This window comes from Pholcus phalangioides, unplaced genomic scaffold, assembly GCF_987345545.1.
Source record: "Pholcus phalangioides strain wild (caught in Gottingen) unplaced genomic scaffold, Ppha-v1.0 ptg000008l_1, whole genome shotgun sequence".
Taxonomy (NCBI): domain Eukaryota; kingdom Metazoa; phylum Arthropoda; class Arachnida; order Araneae; family Pholcidae; genus Pholcus; species Pholcus phalangioides.
Window position 1 is genome coordinate 44,726,145 of NW_028301601.1, and position 27,442 is coordinate 44,753,586.

Genomic DNA, 27,442 nt, shown 5'->3' on the forward strand with positions numbered 1-27,442 from the left:
TTTTCAAGTATCAATGACGAATCTATTTTTATTGTAGCATTGATAATTATGAATGTAGCCGTGCCTTTTTTAAAACATTCACACACTCCTGCACAGAAAGTCCATCCTAATACAACACAATATGCTCAAGACTTGAATTACAAATTCCAACCAATGTTTCAATAGTTCCTCTGGCCAGATCTTCTATCTGTAAAAATGAAAAATTTTAATTAAGACCTACTGAATGGCCATTATGCTAATAACATCTTACTTATGCAATCCACAAGAGGAGCAAAAAGCCTCACAGCCAAATGAGTGAAAACAAGAATGTTCATATCAAAACATACAATCAACACTACAGCTAATCTATCAAGGTAAGATTTCCTGAATATTAATGTTGAGGTAACTTCAAAAAGAAAAGTTTATTGTATCAATCCAGGAAAAGGAGCCCTGATCCTTTTTCAATCCGGGCAAGCAGGCTAAATTTATCTTTCTGAAGTTCATCTCCATATTAATATCCAGAAAGTCTCTTTCCTCGATGTGTTGTGGACTGAGAAAAATAACATCTATCACTGCAGATTATCTTCTCACACAAGAAACTTTTAATTTCATTTATATTTCATTATATTACTTAATTGCATTTATATCAAGAACTGTCTATATTCCTCAAGAATACGGGTCTCCCTCGCTTCATGTGATTAGTTAGTTCAGCAAAATTGGTGCAGATGAAATCCCGTAAAGTTAAATTCAGCATAAGACAGGGAGGGGGTTCTTTTGGGAGAATAAAAAAAAAAATTACATTGTACTTGACTTAAAATTACATTGACTTCATTTATAAATCAATTTTTTTCCCTGAAAGATTATGATTCTGCTTATTGGTAATAAGCAGAAATTTCTCCATCATTAAATATTTATCACTAAATTGAAATTTTTGTGGCAAACTTTGCACTCAGTACCATACCATAATGGCATACATACCGCAAGTTGGCCCACCCTGCTTTTAAACAGCATCATTAAGCCACTAATAAAACTTTTTAAAACACATTCAAATTTTTGTCCCTTCATAAAGATCTCACTAGCTTTTTGAGTCAGTTCTATTCATTCCCCCACTGAACTTAAACGTTTTGATTTAATTACATAACTTGTCTTAAAAACTACAAATACACCTAAAACTTTTATAGTTAGAAAAAAGAATACATACTCCAACCACGATCTTGCTGATTATAATTCTTCTGGTACTGATTGTCTCTGTAATTTCCTTGTTGACCTATTTCAAACAACAAAGACGTGCTAACTTTTGAAATCTGGAGATTCTCCCGAGGGGGGGACCGCCCCCTCCAGCACTCACAGACTCGATCAAAAAAAAAAAATTTCAAATTTTTTTTTTTTAATCAATTAAGAAAAGGTTACATCCCCCCCCCCCATCGCAAGGCAGGTTCTGCATTGCCCTTGAGCAGAATATAATTCCATGTCAGTCTTTCCATGAGGAATAGAGAAATCACATCTACATACTGTTTATAAAATATGTTTCCTTTCGTGAATGCTATCAGTGATTCTATCTTGGGTATATGAACTCTTAAAAGCTTTATATTTTAGCTTTATTATAGCTTAAAGTTTTATATTTTCTTTCTGAACACGTTTAATCGGAAGAAACAAGTAAAATTCAAATTATAAAGCTGCTGACAAAAAAACATGTTTACCGCACGGCTGTTAATGGAATACAATAACAATTATACAGGAATTTTGGCAACCAAGGTCATGCCCCTGATAAATAATTGCCGATAAACGCTACGAAAACGAAGTCGCGTCTTTGCCAGTTGCTCAAATGCGGTCACAGAGACTTTTTAAGACTGCTTGATGGAAATTACCACGGCTGTCCTCTATGGGTGTTTTCCCTAACGACGATGGTAATCATTGACGTCACGGCAACGTGAAAGTTCGCGTAAAATCTAATTTTCTGCCAAAATCCGGAGAAATTTTAACAAATCCGGAGAGCGGGAGGAAGGATGAAAAATCTGGAGTCTCCCGCCTAAATCGGAAGAGTTGGCAGGTCTGTTAAACGTTTTGATTTAATTACATAATTTGTCTTAAAAACTACAAATACACCTAAAACTTTTATAGTTAAAAAAAAAGAATACATACTCCAACCACGATCTTGCTGATTATAATTCTTCTGGTACTGATTGTCTCTGTAATTTCCTTGTTGACCTATTTCAAACAACAAAGAAACATGTTAAATATCCATGTCAGTATAAATTGATACTTGAATACATCATCGTTAATTTGGCTTATCATACTTCCCTAACATATTGAAGATTTTTTTATCACTTGGGTGCAAATTTAATATTGACTGTTTGGGTTGATTAAGAAGAATAAACAATTTCATATTCTCTTCCATTCAATATTTTTGATGCTCAGAAGCAAGGTTCCATTTAACCTTTTCCTTGAAGTCTTAAAACATGTGTACAATTTATAACAAATTTTGTTTAAAAAATTATATTTGCAAGCAAGTTTTTTTAAGAGATAATCTTAACTTTACTTACTTGTTTCTGAAAAGAAAAAAGAACCCCAAAATGAGTTTAATTATTTTTCACACACATACAACCACAATTTTCAAATTATGATGTGCAATGCAACAAAGAATTTCCTCTTGGTTTAAAAAAGCCAAACAGAAGGTACACAATGTATGGATATACAATAAAAGCAATCCTCAACATTTTTAACATATAGTTTTTTATTTCTCATTTTCTGATAGGCTTACTTGCACTATATGGGCTGGGTGCACGTAATGGTAGAGTGTGTGCCTTCAATCATTAGTGTGTCTGTGATAGTGGGTTCAAATCCAGGTTTTGTGTTTGTACCCAGGGCAGTAACTAGGATTTTTGCTGCCCAGGACAAACACGATTTTGCACAAACCCCACAACTTTAAAATTCTATTATTTTGCAATGGTGTTCTTTGTTCCCACTTAAAACTGCTGCCCCCTGTAGTTCTAGCTCAATTTGTACCACCACTTTATTTCAATTGTATGGGATTTGCAAAGTTCGAGTTTGATTGCCATCTACCTTTCACAAAAAAATTTTTTTTTTGTTTTTGCTACTACAGAGAGAGAGAAGCATCTCTCCAACTACAGTAGTCTTCTTTATTCAACATTCCCTATTATACGACGTCCCACCGGGAAAAAAAGATCAAGTACCAACTGTTGAGCCTCTCAGAATTTCATATAACGACGGAATTAAGGATCTAGAAGATGCAATTAAAGTCATTGAGCAACAAGAAGCTACAGGAACCGACATAATGATGCTGCAAAGATGACGAGACTTGGCAGTGAAGAAATGGCACTTGTCAGGAAAGCAGACTACGATCAAAAATTTCTTCAAATCATCACAGGACTGAATTTTTTGAGTACTGTATTTTAACTTTAGAATATTTTGTAACCATAAGTTCATTTTTTCAGTCAATTTTTTCAGTTTTTTTGTTATGAAACATGAGTATTAGGTTAGTAATTTGTAAAATTATAGCAGAGTTTGACGTTTAATAGGCTTTTTTTTAACACCTTCCTATTATCAGACGTTCTGCCAGCCTGTTTATGTTGGATAAGAGAGAGACTACTGTATTCCCATAGCTAAAGGGTTAAGGAGTGCAATTGAGGGCAAATTTATACTACTATCTGCTTGCAAATTATTTGAAGTTACTAAAGTGGCTCTATTAGTGCAAGCACAAGGTGAATGGTGTGTAACTCTAAGTACTACATGCTGGAATTTTCACTGACTGACTTTTAGGAAAAAAATTCTAGGACTGTGCGACCCATGCAGTGGCAATGTCAAATCAGGGGTAAGGGGAAAAAATTTACAGAAAAAAATGTTTTGTCTGTAAAATTCAAACTATGAGCGTATCAGACAGAATGGTTCATAGAAAAAACTAATTTTTGATACACTTTATCTAGATGACAACACAGCCGTGAGTTTTCATGATGTTTAACTTATGCAGCTTATCAAGATCATGTCTAGCATGGGTGAAAATTTTGTTGTGAGCCGCCCCTGCTTGTAAGTATGTATCTAGGTAGTAAAATCACCTTATGTTTTCATCAGAAATAAATAAAATATAATGATATAATGGAAATGAAATAATTAAATACAAATGATTATAATGATCAATATATAATTATAATGATATAGTATGAAATACAAATCGGAATTTAATCACAAAAAAAATATATAGACTATTGTTAGAAAATTAATTATGGACTAATTTTCTTTTCTTGTGCATTTGAGGGGGGGGGGGGAATAAGCTAGATATTTTTTTACATCAATAACAAGTTAGGCAGAATAAAAATGAGACTCACCCATTGCTCTGCCAAAATATGAGCCTTGCTTTAGCTCCCATAACCTTTCATTTTGATCAACTAAAGCAGCAACTTTATCGGCTAACTGTAAAGACAAAGCTTGAATCCTAGATGGCTCAGTTCTGTGCATGATAACAGCTTGTGTTGGCTCGTCTAATGATGCCTATAATCACGAGGAAAAAATATATTTAAAACCTGGAATAATTAAAACCTCCATTTCAATTTTTTTTAAATAAAAAATTACACATATTACACATCAAAACTACTCACTTAAGACCAATTCACTTGTCAGCTGAATGCTCTAATTTTTTTATTGCATAAATGTTAAAACTAATACAGTTTGTCAAAACAATGTAAAACTCACAACACACAAAACATTCATTGCACTTACCATTAATTCTTCGTTAATAATCATCTTGCTTATAATACTGTGCACAACAGATTTTTCCAGCTCAAACATTTCAGACAGGGTACAGACAGACAGAGAGTCATAGACACTGCTGTATGTGAAAAGATAAGTACGAAGAGCTTCCTCCTGAATCTTACTGCAGATCATGTCCCGCACCTTGTTCGCTTGATGGAATAGGTCCCAGACCTTTTGAAGATAAAATGAAAATCATATATATTTATGAATGAGTTTGATATATTTTCATAAATGTAAATATGATCCAATACAGTATCTACAAATGATACATTTTAATAGACATGACTTTGAGAAAGAATGATAGTGAAAAAAAAGAAATCCATACCTTGGAATTCATTTTTTCATTTATAATGTAATTCTTGCATGCTCTCCAGCTGCCTATTCTCATTGCTTTCGAAGCAGCAACCACATGCTCTCTCATGCTTTCTGGTGGGCCTAATAAGATTTTTTTCCCTTGAAAATCTTGGCGACATATCTTTTACATATACATCTAATGTCTATCATGAATTTTAAAAAATAATAATTCTGAAGGAGAAAGAGGTGTGGAAAATATCTCATAAGATGTTGAGGAATTAAAGTTGTGCATTATAGGAATTCACCATATTGAAAGTTCAATCCAAAATTTTATTTCTGTATAACAGTTATTCTATGCTTATTTTTTTTAAGTAAAACTTCCTTTTTAAATAACATTGTGAAGCAAGTTCTCACAAATAAACATTCAATATTCAACTAGTGAAAACAATATTCAACAAAAGTGAAAACAATATTCAACAAAAGTGAAAACATTTCAATATTTCAACAGCTTATTTTATCAATGATACATCCTTAATCAACCATGTTATGACATTTTTTCCTTTATACCACAACCAATTTTTAAGAATTATGTTAGAAAATTATTGGAACCAAGTTCCCCACAGTGGATAGATGGGTCACTTAGACATACATAATTACTTTTATTACTCAAAGATTTAAAAAGGGGAAATGAAAACAATTAGATTGAAACATATAGGCGAACTTCAATGTTTTTTCAGAGAACATTTTAAAAGCATTAGATTGAATGAAGAAAGCGTAAACTCACAAATAAAAATTCTATCATCACGAGGGCAAAATGCCCAAGGTGGAAAAAAAGACACGATTATTCAGCATTACTGCACCAATTGTCTGATAATGCTGGATAATAATGAAATTGCATCCGACATTAAAATATGCATTAATATGCCCTATTAACAGTAAAAAAAATTATTTACAAGTTTTATTGTATGGTAAAAAAGTGGCAAGGGTTATAGAACAATGTTACCAGGGAAAAGAGTCAACCCCATGATGCTGGCTAACTGCTGTTGGACAATGTAAGAGATACTCCATTTGTCCAGTATGAGAACAATGCAAAACAAAGTATGTGTCAGAGACCATAAATGAACTATTATGCTGTAATACATTTCTACATTGTTTTTTTTTTTTGGTGTTTCTATGTATTTGTGTTGTGTTTTTATGTATACTAATGCCATACCTTTATATATTGGTAAAATTTATATATACAGTAAAACCTCTTTTTTGCGGACACCGACGGAACAAAAAAATTCATCCGTAAAAGAGGGGTGAAAGTTAATCAGGGGTTTGAAATGCATACTTTTACTATAAAAGGGGAAAAAGTTATTATTTAGCCATTAAAGAGAGATGACTGCATCTAGGGGGTGTCCGTTAAGAGGGGTTTTACTGTATTTGTATTGTTTTTCTGTATATTTATACTTTGCTTTATATATGCTTATATTGTGTATAACACAATATACTTATGTTGTGTTTCAATATTTTTCTTACAGAAATGTGTATGCTATATTGTATTATTATATGTGTATTAAATATGCAACTTTAGAGACTCATAGCTAATCCAGCTTTTTTTTTTTTCTTTTTTATTGTCAAATTTGTGTTAATGATGTGCGTGATAGAATTTTTATTTGTGAGTTTAAGTGCACAAAATTACATAAGAAATGACAATTTTTGTTTTGGACACAGAAACTTTGTCAAAATTTCTTGTTCAGTGTAACTGAAGCTATCAATACATATCAAGATTGAAAAGGGAAAAAACAAAACATTGTGACAGATAAATATGTTTATCTCACCAACAAGAGGTTGTCGTTCACTGTTCCGAAGCTGGTGGTGAAATGATTTACTGATCATCCTTTTTCGACCTTCTAGTTCATGCGCTGCAATGCAATTAAATAAAATTAAGTCAACTTTTATCAATAAATAATATTTTAGTGAATGAAAATACAACTGAAATTTTTCTGCTTATTCACATGAAAAGAACTAAAATCAGCAGTATATTCTCAAAACTAATACCATTACACTCACTCATAAGTATGTTTGCCTTCTTTCTTTCCAACCAATCACAAATCAGGTCTATCACCATCTATGGGCGATTTACTACCTAGCGAGTTGTGCCGGAAGTGTGTGTGTGCACCTAACAGTCTGAATGCGTATGTAGTATAGTGTTTAATCTTCAGTGGCGCCATCTATATTTCAGAAGAGAAGCGAGTGATGTGTTATGATGGAATTACATTTGTACTGTTTGTAGGTCTGTTGCTCTCTGTGGCGAGACTTTTTAAAGGGGAGATCAGCTCTCATTCGTGTCTTGAAGTTGGGAACCACAGAAAACCAACTTGTGGCGACAGTGGGGTTCGAACCCGGGACCTCGTGACGCGAGTCTGTTACAAAAATATTTGTAATTTAAAAAAAAAAAAATTCTAACTTTTCAATTCCATTATGACCACTCGACCACCACAGCAGCAAGTATGTTTACTGGCAAAGTAATACAAATGACTTTTAAATTCCACTTTTCAATTGTCTCACCTGCCATATAAGGTATTTCCAAGAGCATGGCAGACACCAAGTAAACACATTCTAACAATTCCAAATTTACATGCTTATGGAAAGGAACCTGACGCCGCTTTTCAATCTTCTCTTGCTCCGGTGTTCTCTCATGTTGTCTTTGTGGTAGGAGACCCTAAAAAGTTATTACACCGAGATATAATTATTAAATATCATCAGTATCAAATACAAAAACAGAAAATAAGTGTGCAGAGAGTAATAGTCACCTGAGCCAGCAATTCCTTTGCTCGGCCTCCACTCTGAATATCAAGAAGCGCATTATGTGCATCTTTAATGTTTCCATGACGGAATGCGCATAAACCTAGCTGGACCAGTGACCGGTTGTACAGAATCTACAAAATTAACATTAAATTTAAACCGTATTTATGAGTTCTCTCATCCTTATCATAAGAAAGACAAAGTATCATAACAAGCATAATTTTGGATAGTTACAAAAATATTTGTAATTTAAAAAACAAATTCTAACTTTAAAACAGCAACTGTAGTACATCAAAGATCAATGCCTTGGACAAGCATCCAATAGTTTGGAATTTGCAAGATATATAGATCATAGCAAGATCTGCAAATCATTAGCACTGAAATACATAAAAACCATGTATGCTAGTAAATAGACCGATTTGTTTTCTCATTGTCGATGTTTTACTATTCCTTTCCAAAAAACTCAACAGTATGAGTAAAGAAGGATTTTTTAACATAACATTTTGGATAAATAAAAACATTTTTCTGACAGGTCACAACACTCTGTTTTGAGAGTAATATACGAATACATTTTGGAGTTGTTTTAAAAGAAGAAATGGAGATTGTCTTCTCTAGCGATCAAAGCTTGTGTTAGATGGAAACAAACCATCATGATGTGTGGTATTTTGCCTGTTATGGACTTTATGTTTGTAATGCCACAAAGATCTCCATGAAAGATACACAAGGTGAATTTACACAATTCATATATTCATACTAACTTGAGTTGAAACATCGGAATGATGGATTGTTTCTTGAAGGTGAGACATCAACATCAAATCTCTAGCCTGAAACCAGTTATCATGAAGAGCATGATGATAAATATGGAATAGCATAGCTTGTGTACGTATCCTATCTGTATTGTCCTTAGCATAGATGAATTTGCAGAGTTTCGCCATCACATCTATACTTGTATCTGTATCTTCTGGCGTTTCTGTTTTTTCTTCAGCACTTTCCTCTGTTTTCTTTTCTTCAGCACTTTCCTCTGTTTTCTCTTCTTCAGCACTTTCCCCTGTTTTCTCTTCTTCAGCACTTTCCTCTGTTTTCTCTTCTTCAGCACTTTCCTCTTTTACTTCACCATTCTGAATTCCATTTTCAACTACCTGTTCAGTCACTTCAGTCACTTCTTTTTTCTCCTTCCTTTCAAAGACTCTTGGATCGAACTATACCATAAAACAAAAATATAGACTTCAATAAATGCTATTAAATGTTCACTATTTCACCTGATTTTCATAACAAAATTATAGCAATAAACGAAACAAAAAAATCTATGGAATTCTATTCATTGGAAGCAAAAGCTTTTAACATTTAATTTGTGGAAGTTTTGAATACTCTACTCTGATATTTCTTGCATATGAAAATAAAAAAAAATTTCAGTATTAATAGTTCGTGGGCAGCATAGTTAAGACCAGCTCAAGTTGGTTTTCCAACATAGAAAAGAATAATATACAATTGATAAATGTAAAATGAACATACCTTGTAATATAAATGTTCAATTCTTCTCAGATAGACCCTACAAAGTTCAGATGGAGTACCTCTGGATTCTAAGTAACCCTGCAATCTTTCTATGATTACACAAACAGCCTTTTCATCTTTTAATCTTTCAACATACTCAGGGGAATGAGCATCACAACCCTAAATGATAATGGGGGAAGAGAAACAAAATGAGCTCTGAACTTAGTACTTTACCAGCTATTTTAATAACCACTGGCAATTTCAAATGAATCATGAAGAGATACAAGTACAATAGGTATAATACCTAATATAAGCACCCAGATAAAGTCTTTGGTTATACAGCTTATTCAGTATCTCAAGTTTTCTTTGTTTCTCCTTAGGCATGATATAACGTGGAGTTACTGTATCGGAAAAGTTAAAATAACTGGAAATACACAGATCACTAAATGTATAAAGAATTTTTCTATTAATTTTTCTGTCTATTTGATCATTTTTGTTGCACCACAGTCATTTTTTGCACATGAGGCTAATTAGACTGGGACCTACAATTTATTGCAGATTCCGAACAGCAGGCTTGTTTTTTTTCCTGTCCATATATTTGCAAACCACAAAACAGATGTATATTGTAGAAATGCTTGCTTTTACATGGGTAAAAGCTATATGTGGTGGAGTAGAAATTAATTTAATTTAATGAAGCAATTCCACAAAAGTTGACACTCGTTTTTACGAACTTGTTCAGTTATGAAAAACTACTTCGTAAAACTAAAAGTTCGTAAATGGGAAAGATCCTTAAAGGAGCAGTGCATTGCATGGATTAGAAGGTTAGATTGGGGGTAGAGATGTGAGGTAAAAATATTCTCCTGGATGTAAAAATTAGAGAATAATCGAGAATATTAATTTTTCTTTTAAATAATTTAAATTTGTTTCCCTAATTTTGTTTATATTGTGAAATATAAATCAGTTTTCATTGCCTGAAACATTTACAACAAAACAATTTTTGGTATAATCACCCCCAACGACAACTTTTAGTTTGAGAATAGTCTCCAGGCCATGATGAGAGGATTTAAAAAATTGGTTATAAAGATTTTAGAAACCTTTAGATTAAAACCTTAAAAAATATTTTAAAATTAGATAAATTTTCAGAAATAAGTTCACAACAAAATAAATTAAACCAAAGTTGATTGATAAAGGAAGCTATTCTTATATAATCACCTTCATTCTAAGATTACAGAATTGTTGTTTTCTTCAATGCACATACACTTAAATTCTGTATCACGGTCTACAAACTTAATATACAATATAAACAATATACCCATCTTCTTGACGGGAAGAGAGACAGGGACAGAGAATATTCTTGAGAATATTTTCTCAAAGGACTACTATTATAAATTACTAGAGAATATTCTTATTGAAAATAATAATTATTCTCAAATTATTTATCGAGATTATTTATTATACAAATACAACGCCACAACAGGCAAATTGCCCAACGAGGTGGCTGATCCCCGAGCCCCTACCTACTACACCACACATGCAACCCCCCCCCACGGAACCCCCCAACGAATCGGTACGTGCGGAAATGTGCGTGTACGTGTAGTGCAACCTGACGTAAAGTTTGTTTCTGTGTAATGCTTGTTATGTGTAGTGCTGTCATCTGCCCCCAGTTTTACTAACTATGAGTGAAGTGTTATGATTGAATGATTTACCGTTGTAGGACTGTTGCTCTCTGTGGCGAGACTTTTTAACGGGGAGATCGGCTCGCATTTGCGCCTTGAAGTTGGGAACCACAGAAAACCAACTTCAGCCGACCACCACTGTGGGGTTCGAACCCGGATCCTCGCATCACGAGTCCGGCACTATAACCACTCGACCACCACAGCGGCCGTAATTATTTGGAGGTGGGTGGGTTTGAACCCATGTAACCTGAACCCTTCCCATCTCTAACCCTGTACCTTACCAACCCACCACTACAGCACTAAATTATAATACATGTTATTACATATAATCTTGATAATGCTCTCTGGAAAGATTTCGGTATATGAATATTCTCATCGAGGAGAATATTCTCTGGAAAGACTAATTTTCTATAAGAATATTCCCCAATAATTTAGTCCTTCCAGAGAATATTCTCAAGGATATATGTAACTATATTATAAATAACAGGAGAATATTCTCATCAAGAGAACTTATAAGAATATTCTCAAGTGAACAGAATGCTTGGTTTCATTCTTAAGATGCCTTCACATTCACCTTCAGTGATTCTTTCACTTTTCTGGGGCTTAGTTTGCCTTGCACTGGAGTATACCATGAGGTTTTGAAGACCTTACCTACAGAGGGATATAGGCTTGGTTGGGGGGTGCAGAGAAGAGCTATGTGTGCTCCTGTTGGTACACAAGGCTTGAGCCAAGAAAAAAGGTGCTTGATTTCTTGAATATGTTTACATTGAAAGAATGCAAGTGTCGGGGGGACATGATCAAAGTGTTTAAAATTTTCAATGGGATGGATATGAATTATTAACACACTATCGATCAACTGCTTTGACAAGGGGAAACCAGTATCGATTAGTAAGTGGCCCGGTAGTTAAGAGAATACCTCTCTTGTAACTGAAATAGATAAGTATCGATTAATAAGGGACAACTCCAGGTTGTGGTGTCACAGGGAGTTTTTCTCTAATAAGTAGGACAAACATAAATTTTTTTACGGGCAGTGTATATTTTATCACGTAAAAATATAGTTTTTATTTTTTATAATTGAGTTTTTAACAAGATTACTATTGCTGTGTTTTGAAAATATATGACATCCATATTTAGTTATAGGCATATTTTTTTTCAGCTACCTCATTGGGAATTTTGCCTGTTGTTGCCTTGTATTTGTATTACACTGGTGTAAGAAATTAAGAGAATTTGCAGACTTGGTCGATTATCTCTGCCGTACCGATATACTGTACCGATTTTAATGAAATTTGATATGTACATGCATTGATACAATACAAAACAAATAACAATTCAATAATTGTAATACACACGCATGATCGTGCATAACACTCGTTGGAGTCAGAAGGTATGAAACAGCGGTTGCAGAATAAACAAAAAAATGGGTTAATAGGGGGTATGGTCCCCTCTTACAGATATACAGGTCTCGCAGCATGATTTCATACTTGAAATAAGGCAGTTTATCATTTCCTATGTCAATTGATAGTAATGATAAGAGACACTTAGACTGGTCGATTACAATGAAATCTAAGTTGGGCACATCAAAATAGACTTTCAACTGTACCTTGTGTTGTCATAAATTTTCCATTATAATATGTATGAAAAAGACTCATAGCAGCAAATGAAACATTAACACACCAAAACGCTCAGAATTTTTGGAGTGATCAAACATTTATAAATTCATTGATAATTTTGTAATAAAAAATATTCACTAACAAAAAGAATGCTTTGTGAGAAGGTTGAATGAAAATTCAAAAATTAATTTTAAAACATACTAAGAAATTTAGCAAAGCAAACTAGCTATATATATAAAACCTGACAGCTTTATGAAACACCTGAAAAGCTTACTGTAGCCCATGCTGGCAGTTTCAAGAAAAAAAATTTAATGAAAGAAAATCATTCAGTATCACAACAATATTAAAAAAAGAGAAACTTCACCTGTAACATCTTTGTAAATTCTTCATCCATTCTTTCAACAACAGTGAGGGCACAGCCTTTTACCCTATAAGGTTGGATGATTATATTTTCAGATTCATCAGAAATGTGTTCACCTACTGTGATATTCTGGTTATCCACAACAGTGTCCAACAAAATATTGATGTATTCCAAACACCTGAAACAAAATTTTCACTTCAATACAAAAATGTATTATGCATATTTAATTAATGTCCAATAAATAACTGAAATATCAAAATACCAGTATCTACAGTATTTTTCAAATCTTATTTATGAACTTATTACACCATGAGACACATGATTGAGAATTAAATTTATTGAACAAAAGTGAAAAACATGTAACATCACACACTACAATACAACAAACTGAATTCAAGATTTTGATCTCCCAAAGGATGATGTCTATCACACACCTAATGTTTAGCAATTTCAATGAAGAGCTAATGAAATGCCAGGAAACTAATATGTAACACATTAAAAATATAATATTTCACACATTTTAAAATAGACATTTGCTTCATAACAATAAAAATAATGAAAAATCATAACTTTTGAAAAATAACTAGAAATATTTGCACATTAAATTAGGAATGTTTATGGAACAAATTCAACAGAACTGAACTTCTTCATAGAAAAACAAGCAATCTTTAAATGTTGAAAAAACATACTTTTGCCACATGTCAGATTTCATACAAGTTGCAACATTTGGGTTGTAGTCAAAAATGGCAGCTACAATAGCAAATATGATCTTCAACTTGATCCCATCACCAAGATTATGAGCTTCACCAATGTTTAGCAGTTCTATAAGTAATTCTATCTGTTCACTTCTGTCTGTACCTTTTTTGCCTCTTGCTGCCTGTATTTCATTGAACTTCTTGACAACAACTTGGTGATTTATTTCAGCGTCTTTTGCGAACATTTTCGGTTTCTCCTTGAGGAAAAATTGCTTATCTATAATACATTTGTATTGATTCGTATCAAATTATTCAATGAATAAAAATCTATTATTTCCATAAATATACGATTTGAAAAATAAATTCGGGTGGAATGAATTTTAATGCAGCCCACTCCATATAATTTGACTGCGGAAAGCAAAGATTGCCAATAATGGAATATCTCACTTCCTATTCTACACTGTAAGACAAAAGAGAAAAATGAACAAAAATGAGGTTTTCTTCTTCATTTTCTCATTCAATGGGGTGAGTAGAGGAAAACTATTTCTGTTCTTGATAGGGTTGCTATAGTTGTGTTCTAATGTTGTGCCAAGAAGTAAGTCACACTTTCACAACCCTATTTTGAATTCGCCAGTCCTCAAAATATTGATGAACTAAATCTGAGTTTAGAATCAATTTACACTGCTAGTCTGAAAAGAAAGTTTTGCTAACTTGACAAGTTTTTGTCCATCATTACCCAATACACGATTCCTACAACTTTTGATTGAAAGATTTTCCTCACTATCAGATGACTAAATTTCCTTGACCATCAAATAACTAAATTTCCTTGACCATCAAATAACTAAATATCTTCTGAAACATCGAATTGATACAGAATCATCCCTCCCAAAAGTTGCATGTTATACACAATACTTATTTACAAAAACTTTTTATCAAGATTTTCATTTCATTGGGACAGCAAAGTTTTATCTCTTTCATCCAAAGCAATGAATGATAGTACTCTTGAATATTAAACCATTTGATTTTGAGATGAAATTTTTTTGATTACTGCATTAACCAGCATGCCGGGAAATGAGATTCTGTGCAATTCTTAAATATCTGGACTCAAAGTGGCAGGCTTGAACCTTGTTCATTTTTCTCTGCATCTTAAAGTCTTATGTTTTATTAACTTCATTTTGATAGGTTGAGCTTCACTTTTTTTCTTCTACCACAATCTTGATTGTGTATTCATTCTCATAGCTATATTATAGATTCTAAATTAGAAACTCAAATGTAATTTGATTGTTAAAAATTGAGGTATGCAAAAATATTTTTCCCCTTATTATTCCCCCTATTTTGCAAGATTTTATTGAGTAGTATGATTTTTCAGCATGCAAAAAATGTTTCAAAATACAGTATTCTAAAATGGGAAAACTTTTAACCAATCAGACAAAGAAATAAAACTTATAAATAAAACTGAGGACCAATGAGAAATACTAAGAACCATGTGAAACAAATGCGAAATCAAACATTTATGGAGTGAATAGCTTGCAAATAAGATAGATTTCACAAAATCCAGAAAACACTGATCTCCCCCATAGCTAATGATGATTCAAGATGTAAAAAGGCTGCTTTGGAGAGTTATTTTGCTGACCTTGTGAGTTGAAAAAAAAATAAAAGATGATATTAACTACAATGAAAAATCTGGCCTAACTAGTGTAGAAAACAAATATAGTGAAATTAATTATTGCATATACCTCATATCAGCACGATTTCTAAATTAGTGAAATAAGTATGAATGTTTGACGATTTTTTAAATCAAATTTCTAATAAATTATGTTCAAAATGTAAAAAAAAAAATTGTTTAAAAAAAACTTGATTATATATATAAATATATATATATTTGCTCGCTTGGTATAAATATATTTAATGTATACTCAGTGATCCTAAATAACCATTCCCCAAACACACTCCAACATTTAAAAATCTGGTGTCCAAATGTTATGAAAGTATAAACAAGAGAGGATGAAAAAACAGCTATAAGATAGCAGTAAAAATAGAGGGAGGAAAAGAAAGTGAGGGATATCACTCACAATAAAAAGGGACAAGATACTGTACTGTAAATATGGAAAAAAAAACTATTGTATTTAACTGAAGAGAAAATTACTAGTATATCCTTAATATAAGAAATATTCCAGTTTTTAGAAAATATAAGAAATTTTCCAGTGTTTAGAAATTTCTCTGACTTTCTAGGTTGTAGGAACTCTGCAATGACTGACTGTATGAAAGTCATTTAAAATTTGAGTCATAGAAATTGTTTATCAAGAAAAAGAAAAGTGAGCAAACTTTTGTCTTCATGTTAAAATTTAACGTGAAAAGATAAATTTTACCATTTCTGATAAATTTTTGACTAACTAAATTACATTCAAATAATAAAAAACTTTTGTTTTTTTCAATCTATATTGATGGGAATAAGTTATCTTACCATAACAATAACGGCCCCTCCTCGTACTTCTTCCCATCCTTCATCGTCTTCATCTTTTTTCTTCTCTTTTCGTTCTTTATCTCGTTTTTTCTCTCTCTTGGTTGTCTCTTTTTGTTCATCTTTTTCCCCAGGTCTGCATCCAGGAATAGGGAAAATCAAACAAAATAAAACTGGTGTTCAAAATCAAATACTTTTGAACTTCAAAATCCTTTCAAACTTCAGGTAAAAATCATAGACAGCCATCACAATATCTGGCTAATGCTTTCTTTTTTGTCTTACATTGATATGAGGTAAACTAGTATATCCCAACTAACGGTGTATTTCAATGTAATGTATTTTTCAATCCTCAAAAATCATAACATAAACTACCTTGAGTTCTAGAACAAAAACTAATTCCCACCGTGACTTCAGGCGGAAGTATAGAAGCCATTTTTTTAAATCAAACTTCAATGAGAACTAAAAACATGTGCTACTCATGACAGTGACCAAGCTATACAATTTGAAATATGGAAAAATTGTTTGAGTGATAAGGAATTTTCAGACAACAGAAACTCTCTTTAGCTCAAATAGGCAGCTGTTTATAACCAGTCATAAAAACCGCTCACAATCAAATTATAAGGACTGACAACATCTTGTCTATTTACAGAAATAGAGTATTTGACATGTGTGTTGCAAATGTCAATATACAATCCAGCTAATTCAAACAAATCTGGTTTAAACCTTGGTCTGATACTGGAAGTACTCAGATGACTGACTAGATATCAAAACAAAAATTATTTAAACAAGATAATTGCTTTAAAGTTGTCAAATACCTTTTTAAAAATTTTATGGCAAGATTTCCACCATATTTTTCATCATCGCTGGATAACGAGCTCTCCCCTTCAGATGATGAACCCCAATCAATTGAATCATCATCAGATTCCTGTTGAGAAATGAAAAAAAGATGTGATACATGACAATGAAATAATTATGCCAAGAATAACCATTTTTGATAATGTAGACTGAATTATTACACCTAAACATTAAAAAAAAAATCCACCAAAAAGTTCAAATTAAAGTAGAAAATATAGGTACCTATTTTTCTACTTAAATGCACACTGACCATCACAAATTGATGAAATTATTCATTAATTGTGGTTTGCCAGGAATTTATTATTAGTACCAACAAGTGAAATTATAAAAATTTATGCTGTATATTAACTCTTCAAAGAAAGAATATTTTTATTTTTCATTAGTAAAATTTTCTATTGGTTTCACATAATTTCCATGATCTTTGATGTAAGTAATAAATTTATCAGTTTCTATACTAATCTGTCTGCTTGAATTTAAAAACTTGACACATTGTTGAACACAGACAAAAAATGTTTTATATTAGAAAATGTTGATGACTTTTGACATACATAGAAGCATCTGCATAAACGTGTTTTCATGTGTATTTAAATGTAAATAACATCAAAAGCTTCAATGAATTCCCAGGATTGGGTCATTTCAATTTTCACAGATTTCTATATTTTTTATGGTTAAGTCTGCTAATAACAAAATGAGTGTAAGATAATCCACATTTATTACAAATATAAAATTAAATACCTTGCATATTCATTATTAAAATTACAACTAAAAACTTATCCAGGTTTGCTAAATGCACAAAAATGATGTCACTCCATTTCAACCCTAGGTTCCCGAAACCCTGATGTTGGAAAAACCTGGGTTCTCACCTAGCGAAAGTGTAGAATGGGACGAGTGAATTAAATGTTTACAGGCCCTTTTCTGAAATTTTGGGTATTTGATGTGCTATAGCATGTCAATAACGTCAAAGGCACAAAAAAGTGATCTTCATTCATCTTTTACAGATTTAAAACCAATATCTGTTTCTGTATTCATTTCTAAAAGACGGAAGCATCATAGGTTGCAATACTCAACAAAATAATGAACCACTTTCACAGGGATGCTCAATTCACACTTTTTGGGAATTTAAAAAAAATGGATAAAGACAAAAGAACATTTAGAATCTTGTTATGCAAAAAAAAAATCCAAAAAAATCCAAAAATCTCACTCTTGAATCAAATTGACTCCATCTTGGGAGGTGCAAGGGTGTAAAAACTTACCTCTTCATCTGAGCCTTTCACAACTTTTGACTTCGGTTCCTCTTTTTCTTCTTTCGGTGGTTTTTTCAAGAATTCAATTGGCTTTTCATCCTCATCTTCTGATTCTGGTGGTAAAAAAATATCCCCCAAAAAATATAAATTAACAGGCAAAGTCATTACACGTGATATGTACTTTAATACAATTTTCATAATTTCTATTAATAAATGTTTTAATCATATTTTTAGCATAGCTACTTCTTGGCTTACTCTTAACTCATTTACATCCATAAGCAGAGTAATATGCAAATAGTTGGTATATCTTAGTATAGTACAACCTGGTTATGCAGTGCATAAAGACTTGTTTTTAAACAAGTAACATAAAGACTGAATATTGATGAGTAGAGATATTGGCCAGGTAGTGAATTAAGAGAAAGGAGGCAAAAGGTAAATTCACAAGAAAAATTTATTACCTCACATAAAAAAAAGATGCTTAAAAGAAATGAACACATTTAATTATACCTGAAAAATTAAATTGTATGTATGATTCCATTAAATATAATAGTATTCTCTTCGAAGATACATTTGTCAGTATTAAATTTACTTTTGAAATTAAACTTTAAGACAGCTACAAAAATTGTATAACATACACATGCAAATTTTCGAAACATACCTAATTCTTCCTCTTCTTCTTTCTCCTCGTCTTCATCAACTGGGTTTTGCCTATACTGAGCAAGGTCTGCCTCAAAATCTTTATTGTATTTACGAAGCTGCTGCCGCAACGTGGTTAATGACCTAGAGTTGTTTTTTGACATATTCTTACGAGACTCCCTGTCTTCCCAACACTAGAAATATAAAATAATTTTTTGTAAATAAAAATTTGAATTACAGGAATTCAAATCATTATTTATAAGTTTATTTATTTTTATGTTGCATAAAATGCTTACTGTGCTTAAAAAAAGCTTCGTGAAACAAGATAGTTCACTAGTCTTATGAGTAGATTTCTTTGAAAATAGCATGAGTGCAAAAATACTTTATAAACATCCCATATTTTTTATAATTAAAAGCACTTGGGGGAAGACTGATACAAGTAAATAATGCAAGAGCAAGAAAAAATAAGACCTACATAACTGAAATTCCTCATTTACAGAAAGTAGTTTCTTTTTATAATGATCCTGATTTTTTAAGGTAGCAATCAAACTATTTACATGCATAATAAAATACATAAACATAGAAACACCTACATCAACAATAAAATCTTCCAGTTCCACCAGGCAACGAACATAAAATTTTGGAACGTTGCCATTCTCCTCTTTTTCAATGACTGGACGAGCTTCAGTGAATGCTTTCTTCAAATTTTCAAAACCTAAAATTTCAGCAACATTTTAAAAATACAAACACCAAAACAAGAGAAAAAGATCAGATAATGATTAAAAAAAATAAAATATTGGCCTACACATAATTTAAACCCCAAAACAAATCATGTTTCAAAACTTACCATATCTTAATGTGTATAAGAAACCCCTTTTTGCCAAAAATTGGGTCCCAAAAGAAGGGGGGGAGGGTTCTTTCACATGGATAATATTATAGATATTAACACATTACTAAATTCCTTGAAATTTACGATGAGAACAAATCTGATGATAATGAACTAGTTTACGTAGCTATGCAGCTGATTGTGATGTAGCCTATCAGATGAGAGTGATGAAGAATTTAATGGTCTATGATGTGAATAAAAAAACATCTTGGATGAAATTTTTCCCCCAAATTTCAAACCCAAAAAAATCAGGGATTTCTAATGCACAAGGGTTCCTTATACATGTTAAAATATGGTAATTATATTTAAATATTTTTAACAATATCAATTGATATGAAGCAACAAAATAAAATTTGATTGAACAATTGTTCTTACAATATGAATTTTATGAAATTATAACATACTTGTGAGAAGTTTGCTCATATCCTTTATCTTTTTGTGGTTTTTTATCAGCTTAATTGTGTCCACCATTTTCTCATATCTATTTCACCAAAAAAAAAAAAAAAAAAAAAAAATTACAAAAGGTTTCACTGATTATATAGACAAATTTTTGATACTTTTTCCACACTACATTTTACACACATACAAGAGCAGGACTGATTCCAAACAACTGCTCAAACAACTCCACTTCCAGACTTATTTATATGTTTAACAACATTAGCTGGATATACCTACAGTTGTTCAATAACTGCATAATGTGATAAATGATGCTATGCATCAAAGCACAACACATTCAAGAGAACTAAAACAAGCCCAAAAAAAAAAAAAAAAATTAACTGGGAAAAACATTCCTTGAACAAATGTTATCTCAGATCCGAGTCAACAATATCACAAGAAATCACTGCATAAAATGCTTAGATTAGTCACGTATAAAGGGAAAATGTTAACACATTTCAAGTAGTATTATACATGGGGGAAAAACTTACTTTTTCTCACGTGCACTCCTAACCACACGTTTCTTTTCTTCTTCTTCATCGCTGAAGGTAAAGGCTCTGAAAACAGAAAAACTTAATATAGTTTTTTTATAAACTTTCATTGATGATATGATTACAAATTTTGTATCTGTAATAGGAATACTAATTTCCTGAAATTAATAGATAGTAACTGACAGAGAAATATCAGAATATTTTTTTTTTTAATCATGAGAAAAGTAGAGGTGGACCTATCAATATATATACACCAGGACTTGAGAAGCGGCAGATTGACATGGTAACCAAAAAATTGGTGTTGGTGCCCTAAATTTACTGTATCTGATAAGAATTTTTTGTATTTGATGTGGCTAACACCATACTATGCTGAAAACACCGGTTGTCGCCTGATCACTGAAGTTACGCAGCATTGGGAGCGGTTAATACTTGGGAGCGTGACCACCTGAGAACACCACGTACTGTTGGTATCACTTTTCTCTCTGAGACCGTCCATCTCTTTGGGAAGGAGAGCAAACCATCTCAAGGTGGTGTCTCTGGGCGGTCAGGGGTTACGTCTGTCTGTCAGGTATATTAAAAAAAGTCAGAGGACAAGACAAAATTTTTGAAATGTATGTCAAAATATTATACAACCTACTGAAATGTGTAGTTCGCACAAAATGTATAGGAAGTGTGTTAATAGAAATTTACATACACAAAAATCTATACCTATGTAATTTTGTGATAAAGTAGAGTACACAAATTTGAAGCAATTTGTATTTCCACAACGCGATAAATTCCTCAACCCATTAAAGGCCAGTTATTTTAAACTTTGAGAAGTTAGACTGTAATGAAATAAAAAAAAAAAATCTAATTCCTGTCTGTAGCCTATACCAAATCTAGTCTTGGTGAAAGTAAGTCAATTGCTGCTGGGATCCGCTATTACGGAATCAACGAATCTACAGTAAGATATATCAAGAAAAAGGAATTTGAAATTTGTTCAGCAGTATCTGTAGCTGCACCTGCGGCATCAACAACTTTGCATTGCCTACTGGATCCACGTGTTTCTCGTAGAGAAAATGCTGGTTTTTTTTTTGTGGGTACAAGACTGCCACAAAAAAGGTATTCCAATTTATTGTAATAGTATAACAGAAAAGGCAAAAAAAAAAATTCACTCTTCTATAAAGAGAAGGGTTGATGAAAAACAACTATTTCATCAGAATTTTACGCTAGTAAAGGTTGGTTTCATAGGTTTAAGACATGATTCGGATTACACAATGGGAAAATCACTGGCAAACCTCTGCCGACCAGTAGGCAGCTAGAAAATTTCAATTTCCAAAGACTGCAGAAACCACACTATTTTGGAAGAAAATGCCGCAGAAAACATTTATCACCCAAGAAAAAAAGCGAGCCCCTGGTTTTAAGGCAAATAAAGATAGACTTACTATGTTGTTTTGTGCAAATGAATATGGGTACATGATAAAGCCCACTGTCATTTTCAAATCAGCGAATCCTTGAGGATTGAAGGGAAAGGATAGGTCAAAACTCCCCGTATTTTGGATGAACAAAAAAAGGCTTGGGCAACAAAAAACACTTTTCCTGGATTGGTTGAAACTGTTTTGTTTCGGAAGTCAGGAGGTACCTTGAGAGTGAAGACATGCCATTCAAAGTTCTTTTGATACTAGATAATGCTCTTGGACACCCAGATGTCATCGAGTTCTGATGGTGTGGGAGTCCTTTATATGCCTCCTAATACAGCATCAATCATTCAGCCCCTTGATCAAGGGGCAATGCGAGCATTCAAGGTTCCCTATACAAGTCACGAAATGGAGATGATTGTACACGCAATAGAAGATGCAAATGCAGGAAATAACATTAAGAACCCAATATTTTGGGGTGATAGAAACAAAGCAGATCAAGTTTGATGAGATATCTCAGGATAGCTGCTGTAAGGGTTATATAAATATATATAGGTTACCCTGCTCATAACCATTCGATTCCCTGGAGCATCACCATAGCAAAATCTCATTTTATCACAGCAATGTAATTTTATTATTTGTTTTAATGATATACAAGTTTATGACGATACATAGAGTAGCAAAAACTTACGATGTGATGCCTGAAGATTTCTGCTGTATCGGTTCTTCTTCACTGGAAGATGACTCGCTTTCAGACTCGGAGCCGGTGGCAAAAAATCTACTCATCTTGTTCACACACCTACAAAAAAAATTTTTTATCAAATAAAACATCAGGTCAGGGCTTAACAAGTCCCAGGAGCCAGGTTGCCACAGGAACAAAAAAACACATGTAGGCCTTATTACTGCCTTTTTGCCAATACTGCTTAATCAAACAGAAAAAATAGGATGAATACATTTCAGATTTAAAGACAGCATGTCTATTAACATGCAAAAGGGTCACCGCCATCTCGGAAAAGATGAAAAAAATTATTTCAAACTATTTCTAAGGAGGGGAAAGAAAAATATGTGCTCGACTCCTAGGAAATTTGGTGGTATCTATATTTTTTTGTCAATCAATCAACATTTTGTAATCTCATCAACCTTTTTGGCAGAGGCTGTTAAAAACATATTGTCACCAGATATGTTTTCATAGTGAAACAAAATTATTTCTTTGTCTCATCTCTTTACTCTTGTATTTTTTAATTTGTGTTGGTTTAGGGCACCATATAAAGATAGACTAGAGAAAACCTTCACTGTACATACAAATTACTAGGTACAGGATAACGAGCGGAGATGAAGCTTTTGTTATCACCTTTCATAGTTTGAATTATTTTCAGGGCAGCAACTAGATACTTTGTCAGCTGAAACAAGCACTTAAAGAGTAATTAAAGAGTAAATTTGATGTTCTCCTCTGGTTCAGCGCCCAAAGCCTAGACCTAATTGCCCCCTCCCATTTGCAGCCGGATTATTTTCATCACTGGATTAAGTAACTATACATGCTACAAGCAACAAAGAAAAGGAAACTTTTAATTTGAAAACGTGAAGCATTATTGGAAATTCAAGACAGTTAGTGCTGCCTTAAAAGGTTGAAAAGATGCTCATCTACCACCATGAAGGTTCCCATCAAGTCCATGGGTTTGATCCTGGGAAAAGACATAGCTAACAAGTAATTTACCTACCAAACCCGAGTTGACCACTGATAGATGGATCCTTCATTTCAGACTCAACTCGATCACCACTGTGGTGGTCGAGTGGCCATAGTGACAGACTCGCATCGCAAGGACCCAGATTCAAGTCCCACCGTTGCCACAGCGGTGGTTGCCTGAAGTTAGTTTTCTGTGGTTCTCAACTTCAAGGCTCAAATGCATCCCATTAAAAAGTCTCGCCACAGAAAGCAACAGGCCTACAATGGTACAAATATTCAATCATTGCACTTCACTTCTGAAATATAAATGGCAGCACTGAAAAATCAGACAACACTATATTCGCTCTTAGACAGCTGGATACACACACTCACACTTCCAGCATAGACAACTCTGTAATAAATTGCCCATGGCGATAGACCAGAGTTGTGCTCACTTGAGAGAAAAAACCCAGCTTGGCAGTTAATTGATGAAAGGCGATATGACCGGAGTTGGTGTGAGGTATAATAGTAGGTCTTCAGAGATGCCATTGACGCATTATAACGCGTCGCATACCCAGAATTTCGGAAAAGGACTACAAAGTAGTAAAACTAGTTTTTCAAGGTCGCACGATCATGATACATGGTAAAAAGCTAATAACTGGTGGCAGATGGCAGCACTACACATAACAAGCATTACAGAGAAACAAAAAACTTTACGTCAGGTTTCACTACACGTACATGCACATTCCCGCATGTTCCAATTCATTGGGGTTCTGCGGGGGGGGGGGGGGGGGGGTGCACGTGTGGTGTAGCAGTAGTAGGTAGGGCCTCCAAAAAATGGCTCGGGCATCCATGGTGTTTTTAAGTCAGCCACCTCGTTGGGCAATTTGCCTGTTGTGGCGTTGTATTTGTATTTGTAAAAAGGAGAAAAAAAAGAAAGGGAAAAGTTTTTCTACTTTTTCTTCTGAGAACTAGGAAAGAACGGAAAGAAAGGACACATGAACAAAATTTTTACGTGTATCCTCTGGGACATGTTCTTTCCTAGTTCTCAGAAGAAAAAGTAGAAAAACTTTTCCCTTTCTTTTTTTTCTTCTTTTTACCGTGTATCATGATCGTGCAACCTTAAAAAACTAGGTTTACTACTTTGTACACTACTGTATTGATATACAACGCAGGTTGTTGAAGAATAAAGCCGGGTTTTCCTAGGAGCAGGTTTTTTGTGCTGCGAGCAACATAATTCTCCCAGTGCAACACGCCATCCCCTCACAGATAAGAAAAGCAGCATAACTGTTTTCCTACAGAGCGCAATACACCTCACGACAGTGCTTTACGTCGGGCGTGATTGGCCCACTGCTTCTGGAGGAGGCAAATGCGTTGTGCGCCGCGCGGTTTACAGATGTTCTCTTCACTCCCTTTCTTTCTCTTTCTCATTTTCTTTCGCTTCCGTTCAAACCGGAGCACGCACACGACAGAGCAGCTGATGCCAAGGCCATGTACTATAATATAGCCGCTCTGATCTGATGTGCCACACTAGGAAAACACAAACGCGTAGTGTAATTATCTAATACGTTTCTGCCGGCGCAAAATGGTCTAATTCGGTTCACGCTGTGGAAAAAACTTATTCCTAGGAAAACCCAGCTTAAGATGAGGGATATCTAGTTGGTTCCCTGAATGAGGGGCCATGTACAGAAGTTTCAAATTTCGTATTTTTATTACCCTGCAGATTTTCTCTCTTCTGGTTATATACAGGAAATTACGATACTTTTGCAGCCATCGGCCGGCATTCAAAGGCTGCGTCTCTACGGCGTAAATTTGTCTTGTTCCTACAATATTGCGAATGTTTTTTTTAAAATCGTAAAGGATTGAAATGCCCGTTCAAATTGTAAAACCTTCCGGATATTGTGGAAAAAAACCGAATCTGAAAAAACTCGACCTTAAATATCCAGCGAAAATCATGGGTGTGTACGCAGAATCGGCTTTTGGAGGGGTACCAGAAAATCAAATTCTTCACAGATAGTATAAAATAAATTATTTTATTCCAATATTTTAATTCTCTACAAAAATATTTTTAATTTTTGATCGGGAGAGGGGGAGGGGGGAAAGAGGCTCCTCATAACCTCACCAAAATTTTGCTTTTGGTGAAAATCCATGTTTGGAACTTGTGATTGCGCAATGGTAAAAAGCTAAAAATGTTATTTTCTAAAGATTGCAAATTTTGAGTTGGCTATGCCAGTGAAAAAAACTTCTGGCACGGCGATCACACAGACCTACAATACAAATATGCATACATTGAACTTCAAATGCACGCCGCATTGCCAGTTTGGAGAATAGATGCAGGGCTGCAACTGGGAGGGGCAGGTGGGTCTAGTATCCTGCGCTCTGGACTATGGGGGCACCAAATTCATCCTTTATAACTGCTTCTTCCACATTACATGGGTGTGCCAAAATGTGTACTTGTCCCGTTTGTAAAAGTATCTAGTTGCGGCGCTAGATAGATGGCACCACCTATTGAACACAAAACATGCCAAATGCTGGGCACACACACATAAGCACACTGTTAAGTTTCTTCATCACAAATCTGACATAGCTTCCATATTCAGGCAGGGCTGCAACTAGATACTTTGTTCCCCAGGGCAAGTTGGAATTTTGGCACCCCTTACATGTATAAGAAGCAGTAAAAGGGTGAATTCGGCACCCCTTGCATGTAGAGGAAGCAGTTAAAGGGTGCATTCGGTGTCCCTTCTGGTTCAGCGCGCGGCAACAGACCCGCCTGCTCCCCTCCTAGTTGCGGCCCTGTACTCTGGTGTTAAGATATGTGACAGTTAAATGGCGACAGATCAGAATGGTGGACCATCAGGGAAGGAAAATAAAATCATTTTACCAGGAAAAGTATGAACAGGGAATCAGAAGATAAGTGTCTGAGAGAGAATCTAATTTGCTTCAAATTTGATCAGAAGATATTGAAAATGCTAAGGTATTTTTAAAGAAATGTAAAATCAATCAGAAGGGAATTTATACATTGATTAATGGTAAATATATAAATGTGTACCTTCAACTGTTAATTAAAGTGGATCCTGCTTATAACGTTTTTCAAAAACTGTCATAAAAAACGTTATAAATAAGAAAACACTTTAAACGGGAAACCTCAGGAGGGGGTCTACATAATGAGGTCTAATAGTATGTGAGGAGCCTATAAAATATGCATAAAGTACTTCAAAGTTCTCAAGAACCATGACTAGCAAGAATTAGTACGTGAACTGATATGTTATTTCACGCTAGGTACGGGAAACCCCGTCAGAATAACACTTTGCCCAGAGGCCTACAATATTGTTGATAAGACCCTGGGAACTGGTAGATAAGACTGAATCGCACTCTTTGTGGACAGCCACGAAAATTATATTATTTCGATTTCATATGGCGATATATTTATCATGGTGAAACATTTGACATGCGTGCACAATATTACACCGTATTGATGTGAGCATGCAACATGATTGATACAACACAAAACGGAAGAGTTACCTGGCGAGATTAAACTATATGATAGGTTTGATCGATGTTTCTGACAGTCGTTTTGATGGTAGTGATATTATTAAATTAAGATTTCCAACGCCACACTTTCAAACACAACACACACGCTGGCACTTTCCGACTTTTTCGGCACATGCGCCGACACGGACCTCGATACCCAAGCATCTGTCCTCCCATCAG

At 33.8% G+C, this 27,442-nt stretch overlaps 1 protein-coding gene across 4 annotated transcripts; it reads right to left on the reverse strand.

Annotated features, from left to right (window-relative positions):
* eIF3c (eukaryotic translation initiation factor 3 subunit c) lies at window positions 1-27,414 on the reverse strand. Of its 4 annotated transcripts, none has more exons than XM_089234745.1 (22): window positions 27,254-27,414; window positions 22,760-22,867; window positions 20,672-20,737; window positions 20,150-20,226; window positions 19,453-19,574; window positions 18,882-19,053; window positions 18,233-18,336; window positions 16,940-17,049; window positions 16,128-16,260; window positions 13,658-13,920; window positions 12,972-13,146; window positions 9,343-9,501; window positions 8,589-9,029; window positions 7,839-7,964; window positions 7,594-7,747; window positions 6,864-6,947; window positions 5,072-5,181; window positions 4,714-4,917; window positions 4,323-4,485; window positions 2,122-2,187; window positions 1,181-1,246; window positions 1-187 (listed from the first exon to the last, which is right to left on the reverse strand). In XM_089234745.1, exons 2-22 carry the CDS (start codon window positions 22,852-22,854, stop codon window positions 159-161), a joined length of 2,919 nt encoding a protein of 972 aa, XP_089090871.1. In that variant the 5' UTR covers window positions 22,855-22,867; window positions 27,254-27,414; the 3' UTR covers window positions 1-158. The 4 variants fall into 4 exon arrangements, with proteins under 4 accessions (XP_089090871.1, XP_089090872.1, XP_089090873.1 ...); XM_089234746.1 differs by having other exon boundaries at window positions 13,658-13,917; window positions 27,254-27,406; XM_089234747.1 differs by lacking the exon at window positions 2,122-2,187.
* Between the last annotated feature and the right edge of the window lie 28 nt (window positions 27,415-27,442).

Bases quoted from the DNA above. Each gene is read 5' to 3' on its own strand.
- eIF3c (XM_089234745.1), bottom strand. From the start codon at position 22,854: ATGAGTAGATTTTTTGCCACCGGCTCCGAGTCTGAAAGCGAGTCATCT. The intron at 19,575-20,149 runs GTATGTTATAAT...CTGAAATTTTAG, and splicing joins TATGAGCAAACTTCTCACAA to GTTTTGAAAATTTGAAGAAA. The intron at 9,502-12,971 runs GTGAAGTTTCTC...ATTATCATTTAG, and splicing joins AATTTACAAAGATGTTACAG to GGTTGTGATGCTCATTCCCC.